This window comes from Pristis pectinata, chromosome 1, assembly GCF_009764475.1.
Source record: "Pristis pectinata isolate sPriPec2 chromosome 1, sPriPec2.1.pri, whole genome shotgun sequence".
In the NCBI taxonomy this organism is placed as follows: Eukaryota; Metazoa; Chordata; class Chondrichthyes; order Rhinopristiformes; family Pristidae; genus Pristis; species Pristis pectinata.
The window spans coordinates 114,956,412-114,972,990 of record NC_067405.1 but is presented as its reverse complement, the minus strand read 5'-3'; the positions used below and the strand labels follow the sequence as shown (position 1 = coordinate 114,972,990).

At 38.0% G+C, this 16,579-nt stretch overlaps 1 protein-coding gene across 1 annotated transcript in view; it reads right to left on the bottom strand.

Annotated features, from left to right (window-relative positions):
* LOC127568340 (fermitin family homolog 2-like) overlaps nucleotides 1-16,579 on the bottom strand; it is a 108,815-nt gene that overhangs the window by 13,020 nt on the left and 79,216 nt on the right. Inside the window, 6 exon segments of the mRNA XM_052011969.1 lie at nucleotides 2,106-2,273; nucleotides 2,275-2,328; nucleotides 2,973-3,079; nucleotides 4,633-4,757; nucleotides 7,335-7,384; nucleotides 9,713-9,847. Coding sequence (XP_051867929.1) covers nucleotides 2,106-2,273; nucleotides 2,275-2,328; nucleotides 2,973-3,079; nucleotides 4,633-4,757; nucleotides 7,335-7,384; nucleotides 9,713-9,847 — 639 coding nt within the window.

The window sequence follows — 16,579 nt, the reverse complement described above, 5'->3', positions numbered from 1 at the left end:
GCATAACAATGTTGTATTCAGTCTTTAAAACAAGTCAGTTATGTCATTCTTAACATTGTTTGCACTGCTTTGAAAACTCATATTCTCAACTACCCGATTTACGATGTCTCCAAACTTAAATGTCATCTGCAAACTTGAATACATTATGAAAGATGATGGCCCCACAAGAAATCATGTGGGACAGTACTTGCCATGTCCTGCCAGAGTTTCCAGTATCCATATTTTCTTTAAACCTACATCATGACCCATCACTAACACACTCTGGGTGTATTACAATCAAGCTTCTCTGACAAGCCAATGAACAGGTTCAATAATTAGTTCCATTGGTGGAATACAGAAGGATTAGGCAAAACAGAATTCAATGCTGTTGAATTCATCAAGACTTCTTTTAAATTGTTCATTAGGAAAGTTGCCGTGAGGAAAAAGTATCTCAGGGCAAATTTCTTACAATAAATGAAACAACAGTGGAATTTTGGTTTGTTCCATAATCTTCAAATTGGTAGAGAAAAGAATATAAAAGAGGTCTAATTTGATGGTTGGGATTAATTCAGGAAGTAGCTACATAAAAATATTCAGTATTTCTGGTTAAATGGCAATATATATATTACAGATTAATGCTCATGCCTCTATTCTGGGCAGTTTTAGATGATGCTTTGTGTCTCAAATACATAAAGTGAACGGCAACATCGATGCAATAAATTTAACTAAACAAACATGTCCTTTTCCTGCAATTATTGAAGTGCCAATCTCACTAAGGAGATTTATCTAGAAAAAACTGGAGAGGTTGCAAGTACCAGAGGGAAAATCAATGTCAGATTTAAAAGACTTCAAATTTATTAACTAAATCCACAAAATCCAACTTTCTGAAGCAAGATTATAAATTACGAGTCTATACATTGAACCTAAAATCACTACTTGTGGAATTAACCATCTTTATTGGACATATGTATGCCCATCGATTAAGAAGTCACCGATTGACAACACAACATGTAAAAAGATTGTAGGTTATAGTCCCAGATTGTGATTTGAGCACAAAATTTATGCTGACACTCATACAATACTTCTGAGAATGCCACATGGTCAAGGTGATTTCTTTTGGATCAATAAACAGAAGACCTGATTGCTTGCTCAGGAAGACAACTAAAATCCTATGGCAATATTTTGAAGAGCAGAAATGCTCTCCAGGGTTCTAGTCAATAATTATCCCTTCATCAACATCACAGAAACAGATTTCTTGATTGCTGCTGATTGTCTGACCTTAAACTGACTCGCTCATTTCATACAAAATAATATTTCAAAAAGGATTTTATTGATGTACTTCGAGATGTTCTGAGGTCATGAAAATGTCTTATCATGCAAACTTTTCTTTATTATTCAGTAGAAGGCTCAGATATATTAAAAAAAACTTCCTGGAAACAAAAGGTTCAAGAACTTGCCAACATCCGGCAACAATGATTTTGCCATTTATTTTAGGAGCTGAAGTGTCATATGACTCAAGGACTTGCCTTGAGATACAACTCCAAGAACAGAGGCTTCCAAGTTTCTGTTGAATTGGAGAATTTGCAAAATTTCCTCTGCAACCAATAGGACAACTTCAGCATACATGGAAGCAACAGGGCAGGGGGAGAACATAGTTCTTCACCAAGCCTCACAAAAAGGAAAAAGTTATTTCGATCACATTCTCGACTGCAAATGAAGCACAACTACCTACAAGCTAAAATACATAAAAGTGAATTATGAAGAGAATTATTTTAATGCAGAATACCAGCTTATGTCAATTTTTTGCAGAATAAGGTGTTATGCATCACAGCAAATTTTCAACTGCAATAACATGATTTTTACAATGCATATCATCTCACATGGAAGGTTAGTGACATTATCACATTTTTTCCTGATTTTTAAAAAAAATTTACTAGAAAAGTTGGCATATTGTACTGAAACGGTTAATCATGAACACACTTCAAATGAATTATTTATTTTTTTATACCTTCAACGAGTATACCCCAGATTACTCATATAATTTCATCTATAAAACATGTCATACTTGAAATAAATATGGAACTGTCACTCTATAAGCTGGCAAAAAAAATTTGTTGGAAAAATACCTGTTTGTTTTTATACTTCTTTAAATAGCGAGGAGACACAAGACACTCTGGATTGATGTCTGTTGAATTCTGGTCTGGAATAACTTGTGGATCAGGGTTTAAATGTTGCATCTTCAAAAATGACAAGATATTCTGCACCTCAAGACTGTACGAGCTGTCTGCCATAGTCCTTGCCTTTTGATGCCAGCCTGCAGGCTGCCATCCACTGTGCATACTGCTTCTCCTAACAAACTAGAAAAATGTTAACTTCAGAAGGAAAGTATTCTTAACACTTACAAAAATAATAATTTAAACTGGTCACTTCACAGATTATTTTTGGGCTTCAATATTTGGGAAAAAACATTCACGATCAAAACTACTGTTTACTGATAATGCTTCATCCTGCACTGTATTTTACTTTCAAAAGTAACAAAAGGGCACAGCAGAGGCAAAGGAATAATAACTTGAGAAAAAGGAAACATTTACCAAGAACCACTTTACTTGGTTTACTCATTCTTTGCATTATACTACTGCTCTCAAGATTCAAATGAGTCTTTAAAATAATAACATTCATATCAATGTACACAAAGTAGCATAGGAATTGTAATTAAATTTTAAATTTAATCATTTTCTCAATATTTTACTAAGTAAAGCAATTACAAAGAAACTAACAAAACAAATCTAAAACTAGATTACATTAAAATCAGCAATTTTACAGTATACAACCAAAACTTAAGGAACAAGATGCATGTTAGCTTTTGAATTGGGAGTTAATTTGTATTTTCATTTCTCGTACATAGGCCATGTTAAAATCAATGTAAACAATATTCACAGCAGCAAGTTTATTTCAGATTCTAAAAAGTCAATAAACTCAAGATTAATACTTACATTATCACAACGGAGCCAGATTTCGTTCATCCCCTCTGCCACTGGTATCAGCAACTTGATATTGAATTTTTGGCTGGATATGTTTACGTCAGGGGTCACCTCACAACCTATTTCGTAAAATAGCAGAGATTATTCACCACAGCTGTGATTTTGGCTTGTTTTTGAAACATTACTTTTCTAGTTTGCAAAAAATCAAATCAGTTAAAAAAATTGCAAATATTGAAATCATAATTGGCCAGTTTAATATCTGATTCAGAGTGGTAAATTTGGTTCTATTCATGTGTAAAGAAGCTATTGCAATTCCTCCCCAAATGATTTAGATGACTGTTGGTCCTGCTCCTGGAGAAGCATGTACTGGTGCAATGTGCATAGAAACACAACCTAAAATATTTTTTTTAAACACTTCTGTGAAATAAGTATCACCAGACCAAAGGTCATGGTTGTTGTTCAAGAAGGTGAAAAAGCAGAAAATTTACTATAAGTATTCTAGGTTGATGTGAGAATGAACAGCTCTAATAGGGTTAAGGGAAAGAAAATACACCAAGTCTTGTTAACAAAACGAACTGGGGAGAAAGTTTGGGGTGGTGGGAAAAGGACGCACGTTGTTGTACGACAAGATTACTGGTGCAAGATAAAGACGAAAATTTTTAGTTGCATTGCCTAAGAGCTAGGAGCCAATGGAAATCAATGAGCAGGGTTGGCTAGAGCAGAAGAGATTTGGACAACCTGAAATTTCAGAACAGGAGGCCAGTGGACTAAGATCATTTTTAATGTATGTTTTTTTTAAAAAAAGTTAGAAGAAGAAATTTTCCTCTGTATGGGATTTATTCAATATAGTTTTGGGTCACCAGAAGAATTCAGAGGCCCACGCAAGATGGAGAGAAACCCTTTGCAAGACACCCAATTCCTCACCAAAGTGGCAAAGGCAGCATGGGAAGAAATAGGAATCTGTGCTCTCCTGTGGAAATGCTCCAGATGATGGGTCGACTGAATTATTTTTAAGATTTTTTTTGTTGGGCTGGGGTATCAAGGAATATGAAAACCAAAAATTACAGATGGAGGAAATTTGAAATAAAAATAGAAAATGCTGGATAGACCCAGGAGGTCCAGCAACATCAGTGGAAAGAGCAACAAAGTTAATGTTTCAGGTCCAAGATACTTCATCAGGTTTCCTACAAAGGGTCTGAGACCTGAAACTCAAACCGTTTCTCTTTCTACTAATCCTCTTTGGCCTGTTGTGTTTCTCAAGCATTTTCCATTTTTATATCAAGGAATATGATGCTTCAATATACGGTGTTTTTACCACAATCTGCAGACAGTATTGAATTCAAGAATTGGAATGGCATCATCACAATGTAGCTTTTGACCATCTGTTTTTTCAAAGCAGGATGGCAGAAGGGAAGCTCTTAGTTGCTTTTGTCATATGAACATTGACTCAAGGTTCCACTGGGGACCATGTGGAAAACATTAGAGTTCATTCATTTTATTTTCAGAAACACTTACTGGCTGACTCACAGGGATCTGTATTGCTCAATGCCCATCTCACTCCTTATCCTGTCTTTACTGTGCAAGTTGTGTTGCTTCCTCTCATTGTAAAGCCTTTGAACCTTTTCTGGATGCTGGAAACAGTTATTTTGATGCATCAGAAAGTAGCCCTCACCTCGCAAGTTCATCTGATGAGCTGGGGGTCCATGGGATTCGTCTTTACTTTTGTAGCAGGATATAGAGGTGTCTTTAAATGTGCACCAGTATGGCTTGTAACCTTTCAGTGTTAATTTCTTTGGTCTGCAGGGAAAAGGTTATTTTTAAAAAAATTATCAGCATATAAACAACTTGCAGGTCAACACAAGTTTAACAATTCCAGCAAAGATGTTGCAACTTCCACCCGACATATCAACTAGATATATTGTCTACAGTCACTGAAGTCATACTTTAATAAAGAATTTTAATATCAAATCATTAAAATGACAGAATATTTACCACAAAAATAAATAACACCATTGTATAAACAATGGCATTTTCTTTGCCAAAAGAAATATACAACTATTACCACACTTTCTCTCATCTAAATGTGCTATTTCAGTGACCGCAGAGAAGAAAATTCTTTGAAAAGAAATAAAACTGCCAAGAGCATTGCTATCATACTTCACAGGTTTTTGAAAAAGGCTTTACAATTGTTAAAAGGTCCTGGACAAGCCTTAGCTTTCAGAGTGCAAATATTGAAGCTGCCAATTGAGAGATTGCCTCTTTGGGTATTGAGCCAAGAGTTTGCTCCTATAACATCTATACAAGTTTAAAAAAAAGCTGGCAAATTATCAGATAATTACATTGTGCACAGAGATCTGCACCAGATTTAACTGTGCAGAATATAAAAACTGAAACTAGGAGGGGGAGGGGAGGGCAAGGCAAGGCAATGGAATTTTAACTCTGTGAAGACTGGGAATAAGAGCCTTTTGAATTACTGCCTACTACTGGTGCCCAACTCCTAAGTGCATTTGGATGGTTGATGCAGCCGGCCAAAAGCGGACTGCCTCACAAATGGGTGCAGATTGGGATTATCAATGTTACTCTAACACCACTGTAATTTTAACAGGTTGGCCAAAAGTCCCAACAGCTAGCTTGCAAGAGTAAAACCACAGGGGATTCAATTCACAAATTGGTCAACGCTGACCACTAATCATCATAAAGATCACTCCAATTACAGTAAGCTGTTTGTTGCAGCACTTTATGAATTTCCTAAGCAATTTTTAGATTGCTTCTTCAATTTAAAATCATCCTCATTTAGTTCTCACAGTTTAATGTAGGCATTGACATTGCCTCGAATGGCACAATTGAGAATGTGTGACAACAACTACTAGAATTTGTATAGCAAGCAATGGGTGGATCCAGGATGAAGAAGGGTGATTGCCAGATGGAGTCAAATAGGAGGGAAAGGTAGACACAGTGACAGAGGTAAAGGGCTGCAGAATATGGAATCTGATAGGAGAGGAAGGTGGAGCATGGAACCAAATAAGGGAGGTGAGGTGAGCAGATGGGAATAGTGGGAGGAGGGGGACCCTGTGGGAGGAATGTGTGGGTGATGGGCAGATGGAGAAGGTGAGGGAGGGGAAAGAAACTGGATGACATGGGGTTGGGGGAGGCTGGTGTTGGGCATGTGTAGAAGGACCTGCTCAGATCAGAAGGAAAGAGAGAAGGAGACAGAAGGAGAGCAGGATACCCAAAATTGGAGAAATCAAATGTTCATGCCATTGGGAATAAAATTAAAGATTTAGCTACAGCCCCACAAGAATTTGTACTCTTTGCACTCAGCCCTACTGCTTATTGGAGCAATGGTAATGCTTTTCCAGTCATTGTCAAAACTGTTGACCATCCTTAACTTACCAGGCTGCCAGAAGGAACATCACCCATCTCCCACCATGCAATGCACAGCCACACTCAATAAGCCATCAATATCCCATTTACCAGAGTCAACCAGTACATCACCATTCCTGGCTCCCAGACTATACCCTTGGCGGCAACAAGACACCAGCAACTTTCATCATCAAGAAAGCCCATCATTCAATTAATGTCCAGCTGGTGCATGCTAATGTAGAAAGATCAAATACTTTGAAGTTTTAAAAGGCAGCTGTCATGACACCCTTATCCTACAAAACTCATCCATTCCTTGGTGTTCACTTTCTCCCAAGAGTACAAGAGGATACTTCAGGGTGGAAGCTACTCCCTACTCATGACCAACAGCTCTGCCTCTACAAACTCACAAATGCTCATCCCTGGAAAAAAAAGTCATGAGGTTCAGCCACAAGGAACATTACTGAACGCGTTATTGTGATGATTCTGATACCTGTATAGATCTAGAGGTTCCTTAAAATAGTTTGCTGCAGACTCAAAGGCTGCATTGTGCAAGGTATCAGTTTACTTTACACATTTGGCCTTTGGTTTCCTCCCCTCCCATCCCCCTTCCAACACAGGTGGTTGCACATGATATACAGTACTCAATGTCTTTGTGCCATTCAGATGCAGTTATTTAAACAGAGATGAAAAGATATCAGGTGCATCAGTAAAATTCAGAGCAAAGTGAATTTCAACTTTAAAAAAGCTGGACTGTTTTGGGACTTGGACAGTACAATGCTCATTTCATATAGGCAAATCACATTAAACAAGCAAAGCTTCTACAAGTTTAATCTGCTCTCTATTTCTCATATAAAGAGAGAATGATTGGTTTGCATTCTGTAATGAGGGAAGCAAAGCCTGATAGGACAAATGCGCAATAGGACAATCAGCTCATTTTGAAAAAAACTCAAAGTGGTGAAAAAAAATTAAAGGAGAGGTTAGGAGATGCCAATAGAAAAAAGAAAATCTTACTTGAACACTTTTAAATGGTCAGCCAGTTCAGGAATAGAAGTTATATCACCCTGAAACAAAAATAAGTTCTGAGTTAACAGGCTAATTTTGAAAAAATATAGTCTGTTCTTGGATGGTAAACTTAGTACAAGTACTTGAAAGTTATTTAATGGTTTCAGTGTAAAAATGAGAAGCACAAGTTTAAGCAAAGTATTGTTATTGTCTTTTTTTATATATATATTTACAAGACAACACAGATCATTAGCAGGATGTTACTTATACACAATAAAAGTGTGATATTTAATGTCAGGTGCACTACACAGAAACAGCCTTTTAGCCCAACTCATCCACGCAGATGAAGCCCATCTGCGCTGATCTCATTTGCCCACATTAGGCCTGTATCCCTGTGCTCCCTTTTCCTATCCAACTCCCTTTTCCTATCCAACTACATGTCCAAATGCCTTTTAAACATTGTAATTATATCTGCTTGTACCACTTCCTCAGGCAGTTCATTCCATAGAGCCACCACCCTGCATGTAAAAACTCAACTCGTTTAAATTTCTCCCCCTCATCTTAAACCTATGCCCTCTACTTTTAGACTTCCTCTCCTTTAAAAAAAGCTCTATCTACCCCATCTATGCTCCCCATAATTTTATGACCCTCTATAAGGTTACCCTTCAGCCTTCTACATTCCAAGTAGTATAATCCCAGAGTATCTAATCTCTCTTTATAACTGCAGCTCTCCATTCCAGGCAATATCGTGCTGAATCACTACTACACACTTTCTAATGCTACCACATCCTTCCTGTAGTGTAGCGACCAGAACCGTACACAATACTCCAAGTGCGACTTGAACCATATCTTGCACAGTTGCAACTCTGGGCCTGTACTCACTGGAGTTCAGAAGGATGGTGGGTTGGGGGGGGGGGGGGGGGGGGGGGGGGGGGGGGGGGGGGGGGGGGGGGGGGGGGGGGGGGGGGGGGCGGGGGTAGGGATGGATCTCACTGAAACCTACTGAATATTGAAAGGCCTGGAGAAAGTGGATGTGGAAAGGATGATGTTTCCAGTAGTGGGAGGGTCTAGGACCAGAGGGCATCCTTTTAGAACAGGGATGAGGAATAATTTCTTTATTGGTATTGGTTTATTATTGTCACTTGTACCAAGGTACAGTGAAAAACTTGTCTTGCATACCAATTATACAGGTCAATTCATTACACAGTGCAGTTACACTGAGTTAGGACAGAGTCCATTGATGTACTACAGGTAAAAACAATAACAGTACGGAGTAAAGTGTCACAGCTACAGAGAAAGTGCAGTGCAATAAGGTGCAAGGTCACAACAAGGTAGATCGTGAGGTCATAGTCCATCTTATTGTATAAGGGAACCATTCAATAGTCTTATCAGTGGGGTAGGAGCTGTCCTTAAGTCTGGTGGTACGTGCCCTCAGGCTCCTGTATCTTCTACCCAATGGAAGACGAGAGAAGAGAGAATGTCCTGTGTGAGTGGGGTCTTTGATTATGCTGGCTGCTTCACCAAGACGAGAGGTAAAGACAGAGTCCAAGGAGGGGAGACTGGTGTCCGTGACGCACTGGGCTGCGTCCACAACTCTCTGCAGTTTCTTGCGGTCCTGGGCAGAGCAGTTGCCATACCAAGCCGTGATACATCCAGATAGGATAGCTAGGGAGTGGTGAATCTGTGGCATTCATTGCTCCAGATGGCGGTGGAGGCCAAGTCATTGGGTATATTTAAAGTGGAGGTTGATAGACTCTTGATTAGTAAGGGTGTCAAAGGTTATGCAGGAAAATGGGGTTGAGAGGGAAAAATAAAATCAGCCATGATCAAATGGCAGAGCAGACTTGATGGGTCGAATGACCTAATTCTGACCTAAGGTGGCAGGGCCCACCCTATCCACCTGTCTCACCACTTTCAGGGAGCCATGAACTTGCACCCCAGGTTCCTCTGGACATCAACACTGCAGCTGTCCCTGCCATTTGCTGTATATGTCCTGTTAGCACTTGATGTCCCAAAATGCATTACCTCACACTTGAATGGATCAAGTTCCATCTACCACCACTCCACCCAACTGACCCATGTCCCATTGTATCCTTGCACAACCTTCTTTGCTCTCTACTATTCCACCAATTTTTGTGTCATCAGCAAACTTACCAATCAGTCTACCTCAGTTCTCTAACTTGTGTGCCACAAATTTTCCTTCAGATTTTTCTGACAACAGACAGTGACTTAACTGGCTGTCAGTATTTTGGATATTTCTAGCTATCAGACACTGTTTGTAGAAACACTTTCTAGCCATCAGACACAGCTTTGATGATCTGTTCTTTGAATCAAACCGTTTGTTCTTTGAATCACGAGGTAAAAATTACAGCTGGGATATTACATACCAGAATGGTTGATGTTTTGCCACCTTCCAAAGTGATCTCCAAGTCAGAAAGGGCCGCATCTACTTCATCCACTTCTTTTTCACTGTTGTTCATGTGATTCTCAGATGACATAATAGACAATTTATTGATGTGGTACTGGGGGAGACAAAAATGCCACTTGACTTGAGGAATTTAAACAAACGACTTTATTCTTCCCATAAACATTTTGTGGCACACAGTGCAGATTCCGAGAGGAAAAAAAAATTTACAGGTAGGCTCCTTAATCATTTCATTGGACAGAAGACAGGATCTCATTGCGCAGTACTGTATTAAACTGAACTCCAGATTACATGTCTGCTTTAAAGGCTGACCGTTATACTAGGCTGTTAGATGTCAGTCTCAGCTCAGACATGGCATTCTCACCCAGCAGAACATTATGGGTTAAAGCCCAACTTGAGGTGGAGCACATATTTCAGGCCGGGACCAGCAGAGGATTGACTGAATGCTCCAACATTCAGTCCTCATCTTCCTTACAAGGCAGATCTAAAGGACCCCATGGCAGCAGAGAACAGGAGACCTCACATTTTTCTACGTTTCATGTCCTTGTTTGTTCATTTAACTTATGTTCCCACTGAAGCCACTGCACATGCTATTTTGTATCATCAGCAAACAAATAGTTATATTACATTTGATATCAATCAAATCATTGACATAGATGGAGAACAGCTGGGATTCAGTACCAATCTCTGCAGCATCCCATTATCATAGCCTCCCAATCCAAAAACAACCTCCCCACTGTTTTCTATCTGTGAACCAATTCTTGGTCTGCACTTTAGCATATTACCCCAACACTATGCATTTTTAAACTTATTCAATCAGCTTGTATGGCACCTTATTGAAGGATTCTAACAATCTCAATATGTCACACCAACTGGTTCAACTCCATCTATTCTGCTAGTTGCAAAAATCAAAAAAATTTCCAGCAGTATTTCCAACCATGATTTTCCTTTTATTTATGCATGGTGTTTCAGCCCAATCTCATTTTCCACGTTCCCTATCACCATTTCCTTAATAATAGATTCCAGCATTTTCCCTACACTTTGATGGATACTGCCCCAACCTCCTCATTTTAAAGCCTACACCAGTCCTCTTGCTAATGCATTGTGCAGGTACACCCATTACTTTTTGGCTGTGGACTCTTGCAATCATAAGATGGTAAGAAGTGGTAGGCCATTTGGTCTCTTGTGCCTGTTAGGCCATTTAATGGTACCATGACTGATCTTTTGCTTCATCAGGACTTTTTCTGCCCTAACCACAGATTGCCTTAATATGTGAAACAAAAGTCTATTGATGGAAGTCTTGAAAATACCCAGCAACTAGTTAGGGAATTTCAAAGAATCATTATCTACTGAATAACGAAATATCTCCTCATTTCAGTCCTAAATGGCTCTTATTGAGAATCGCTGACCATTGGCTCTAGACAACCTAGCCAAGGGAAACATCAACTCTACATACACCTTGTTGAACTCCTTAAGAATTTCATACATTTCATTTCTCATTCTTCTAAACTCAAGAGCATTGTTCCAGTCTGCTTAATCTCTCCTCACAAGTCAAACCTACCATCCTAGGAATCAATCTGGTAAACCTCCACTGCACTCCCTCTATTGCAATTATTTCTTTCCTTAGGTGGAGAGAGATCAGTTCTGTACACAATTTTCCAGATGCAATCTCACCAGGGCCCTATATAATTGGAGCCACATGGCCTCATTCTTGTACTGAAGTCTTGTTGCAATAAAGGTCAAGACACTATTATCCTTCGTAATTGATTCCTAGACCTACACAATGACCTTCAGTGCTTTGTGTGCAAGTACACCTGTCCCTCTGAATAGCAACACCTATCAATCATTCACCTCTTAAACAAGAGGAAATGTTTGCAATTAAATAAAGTATAAATATGTGATCCTGTTTCAATTTTAAAAGGAGCAAAATATTTTTCAATTTCAGCAATACAAAATAAATTGGGGTTGATTGAGATAAAGCACGTTAAAAAAAATAATCAGAATGAAAGTTTCATAATCTACACTTATTCACTGCCAGAATAAGAACAATTTCAAACATTTATTCAACTGCATTAGCTGTCAAAGTCAATAAATTTGGCTAAACTTTTAACCATTCAATGCAAGCAAGGGTTTAGAAGCAATTTTAAAATGAGTACATTAAATCAGACAGTTTTAAGACTGTGGTTATGTGTAGATTGTTCACATTCTGCAAATCCCCAGAGAAGAGCACCATGACGTCAAAGGAATGTTAGATTATTACCATTCCAGATTTGTTCTTCATTGGGGTCATGAGGGAGGGTAGTGGATTGGAAGTATATACAATTTTTTTGCATTATAACATCAATTAATTAAGATGAATCTATTGATGTTCAACAAATACATTCAATTCAAAGTAGGATCAGCTTTGTGGTTACCAGAACACATCCCATTTTGCCCACTGAGGTTGCAATAATGCTGCTGCTTGTTAATATGAAGCAGTCTCCACTCTTCCTCAGCACAACGCATTGTCTGCGCTTCTTCCATGTCTTTTTACACATTAAAAAGTCAAAAGTGTTTTGTTGTTTAGTTCCATCACGTACCAGTTTTCTATAAAAGCAGTCTACATGCATTGCACTATGATACAAAAATCCACCAATTCACATTGTATTCTAGCTTGGTGACTTAGCTTTTAAAATTCCTGCTAATCTTCCAGTTGATTTTAAAATCCTCTCTCTTTGTAGATGCTGACCGACTTGTTCCAGAAGTTGCACCCAGAAAATGATGATGAGTTGATGCCACAAAGCAGAACACAATTCTAGTGAAGTGTCAGAATTGGATTAACAACATAAAATAAAGCTCCACTGGATTCCATCAGTATGCCAAATGAAAGCTTATTTAAAAGTTTCAAGCAATTTGCCATGATCAATTAAGTTCAGTTGATCTGCTAAAGGAGCATTTTCTCCCTTAAGCGGAGCAAATGAACTGGAGTTAGAGCAGAAGCTTGTAAACAGATAATCTTCTACACTGACAAATGGTAGCTAGCAGTGAATGGGGGGGGGGGGGGCAGCAGGGAGTAGAAAATGAGGGATTTGACCCAATTTTAGATTATCAACTGCAATCTGGAATTACAATTATCAAGCCAATTTCAAAATTCAGTGAGGTCCTGGATGATCCACTTGATCTCAAGTCTGAGATTCCTGGATAGTTGGAAAAAGCCATCCATTTTGCCTCTAAATATTTTCAATGACCCCACAGGTCTCTGGAATGGAGTATTTCAAAAGGCTTACAACCTGCAAAGTAGAAATTTTTCATTCCTGTCTTAAATGGGCAGCCTCTTAAATTCCATGCCCCCTAAATTCTAGATACAGGCCAAAGGAGCACCTCAGCCTGCCAAGCCAGAAATGACCCATTTATACAGAGAGTTGTGTTAGTTAGACACTGCTCTATCCATGTACTAAGCCTCACCTCCACAAGCTCCTTTCTTCTGCAATAAACTTTCCCATGGCACCTTGTCAAATCCTGTATGGAAATCCAAATTCACTATATCTGCAGGTTACCCTTATTCACCCCGCTAGTTACATCCCAAAAAGAATAAATCTGTCAAACAATATTTCCTTTGCATAAAACCACGACAACTTTGCTGAATTATCTTAAGATTTTCTAAACGCACTGCTATTGTTTCCTTAATAATGGATTCCAGTGAATTCAGCAGATGTTAGGCAAGCTAGCCCATTAATTGTGCTTTTGGTTTCTCTCTTTTCTTGCAAGATATTTGAAATTTTCCAGTCTGTGGGAAGCTTTATAGTAACTCGGGAGTTTTGGAAAATCACCACCAATGCATCCACCATTTCTGCAACCTAATGCTTCAAGATTCTAGGATGTAGGCCATTGGGTTTGGTTAGTCTTTAATCCCATTAATTTATAATTTATTTAATGATAATGATTGTTTTAAGTTCCTTAACCCATTTTGCCCCAACTGTTTACTATTATTGGGACAATTTTAGCATCTGCTATTGTGAAGAAAAATACAAAATATTTGTTCAAAGTCTTTGCCTTTTCCTCAATTCGAAATAACTTGATTGTCTCATCATTTTTTGTTCTAACAATTCCTTTTATATACAGTACATTTATAATTCATCTTGGCCGCTGCTCTATTTTTTTTTGCTAGCCCCCATCATCTAGTTAGTCATCCACTGCTTAATTCTACCATATTCCCAATCCCCCAACAATCTTTTCAACAGTACATGTGTTTTCTTTCAATTTGATACTACACTTAACTCCAGTTTGCCAAGGATTGATCATGTTTTTCTCAAATGAAATACATCTTCATTAAGAATTCTGCAAATAAGATCTTATTCCATTCTGGTTTGCCATGTATTTATTCTGGTAATGGATGTGTAATTTATGGTGGTCTACTTCATCCTTTTATCCTACTAGCTAATCTCCATTTCAGCCATCGATGACTCCTCTGACGAAAATGTCATGCAAAAGGTGTCCTTACTGCATATACGTGTATTAAATGTAAACACAAATCTTGTAATTTAATCAATGCTACCTAGAATGTGCAACTATTAGATTAAATGGATATTTGTTCTGGAATACTTGATTCCAGATTCTGAAACCTTATGCAATGATAGTCAATGAGTTTATTTCATTCCTTCATTGCTGGTGGGTCTGAATCCTAGAACTCCACATCCAATAAAACCTTGGAAGTATCTTTACCAGAAGAATTGCAAAATAGGCCAAGATGGTGATTCATTGCCACCTGTTCAAAGGCAATTAGGGATAGGTAATAAATGCTGATTTTTCCCCATGGATGGCTATATTCTGCACTTTGGATTTAAAAAAATCTGGTTTCCAATCTGGTTTTCCCTTTTTATTTTGGTAATGGAGGAAGGATAATTTACGGTTATGTACCTTATCCTTAAATCCTACCCAATTTCCATTTCTGATGAAAATGTCACGCAAAAGGTGTGCCCTTACAGTAACCCACATTTACTCTCAAGCAGTGTAACAGCTGAAAGTATGCCAACAGTCTCATTCTCAGAACTAAAATCAAAGGATCTGTTGCAAAATGCGATTCTTCCTGCCATCTTCTACCCACCCGAAATAAAAGTAAAGAGTTCCAGCTGCTGTACTTGCTCCATACACATTCAACATAATTCGTTAAAAGAAAAAGAAATTGATTGGTTTCTGTCCAGCTCAGTAATCCTGGCAACAGCTGCAAAATTATCCTCCACATCCTACTTCTCCCTTGCTTGGTGCAGTTGCAACAGCAGGAACGGAGGGCTGTGAGACTACAGCCTCTTAGTTCAATGCAGTCAAATTAGATTGCTGGGAACTCAGTAAGCAGATGACGGAAAAGATAAATCACATTTAAATTGGTGGCACTGGTGTCAATGTATGTTTGCACCCATTAGCACATGACAATGTTTAGATCAGCAGAAACAGCTGCTAGACTATTTAAAAAGGGACACCCCCATTTTGCAGGAAGAAAATACAAAAAGGGTGGAATTTCCAGTCCAAATTTACCCAAGATGCAAAGTGCCAATTAACTATTTTATCACATGGGTTGCTTCACTATGGGTCATGATCATCAGCTGAACCATCACATTCAATGGTCACAATTGTGCTGAAGAAGAATCACCTTTGAAATGTAATTTTAATTTTGGGAAGTAAATGCAAACTCATCACCTCAAGAAAGATTTTAAATGACTGCTCTGCTTGCATTTTTAGTTTAAATCTTAGTTATTATGTGTATCACAAAATGTTGAATATGATTATTATATTGAGATCTCTTCAAAAGGGCAAAGAAAAATTAAAGATAGGAGCAACAGACAAAATATTTTACAGAAATTATAACTTATATTTGCTATTTCACATTCCACTGTCCAAATGTCTTTTTTTAAAAAAGAAAAAAGTGTCAGGTTATGCATCACTAGATACAGTTTTTTTTAAGAATCTAACAAACTGAACACCATTATTCTCCTGGTAAGAATGTTTGGGCAACATGTGTTTTATCACAATATGTAGGAGATTTATGCCATCCAACTCAAATCAGATTATATAGGAGTTTAAAATGTATCAGCTTACTTAACCAAATTAAACGTTTATGGCACTTTGATTTCCTCATTAAAATATTGTGCTAAGTGTTGAAATTTGTTCATTTTCATATAAAAGATTCTTGGGGTCTCAAATCTTACTTTGTCATCAAGGAACAAAAAACATCTAATATAGAGCATGATGCAAGGACGTCAATCGAATGCCCATAAATACATCAAATCAAAATGATTGTTATAGGAATACTATAAGCTATGCAGTTATGAAAGCACTGTGGAAATCAGTGGATTCTGACAAAGCCCTATTAAACAACATTTAAGTAGTATGAATCTGGATTAACATACAAAAAAAATACAAATTTCACTTTTGGTCTACAAAACCCTTAATTGTGGATGCACCCAACGCCTGACATTTATTTCAACATCTGCTAATAATTAAAGCCTTTGACAATCCAAAGCTCCTTGGCATTAGTAAAAGGAAGAATGTGAGGTAGTGGGTTGGCAGGGCAGGATGATGGACGTGGAAGACAGCTGGGAAATGCCATTTTCTTGTTGACAAATGCTTAGAGCCAAACTGCAAATTGGCATCATATTTTTCTCAGGAAGCACAGCCACACAAAAATAGAGATAAAGTGCATTTACAGGCTAAGAAACATAATTATTTCCATTTCTAACATTCTGAATGGCCAAATACAAAGTCAAACAAGGGAAACAAAAGGACAGCACTTTTGGAAGCCATTAAAATTAATATCATTTGGACCAAACTGGAAAGAAATTGGTTTTATTTAAGT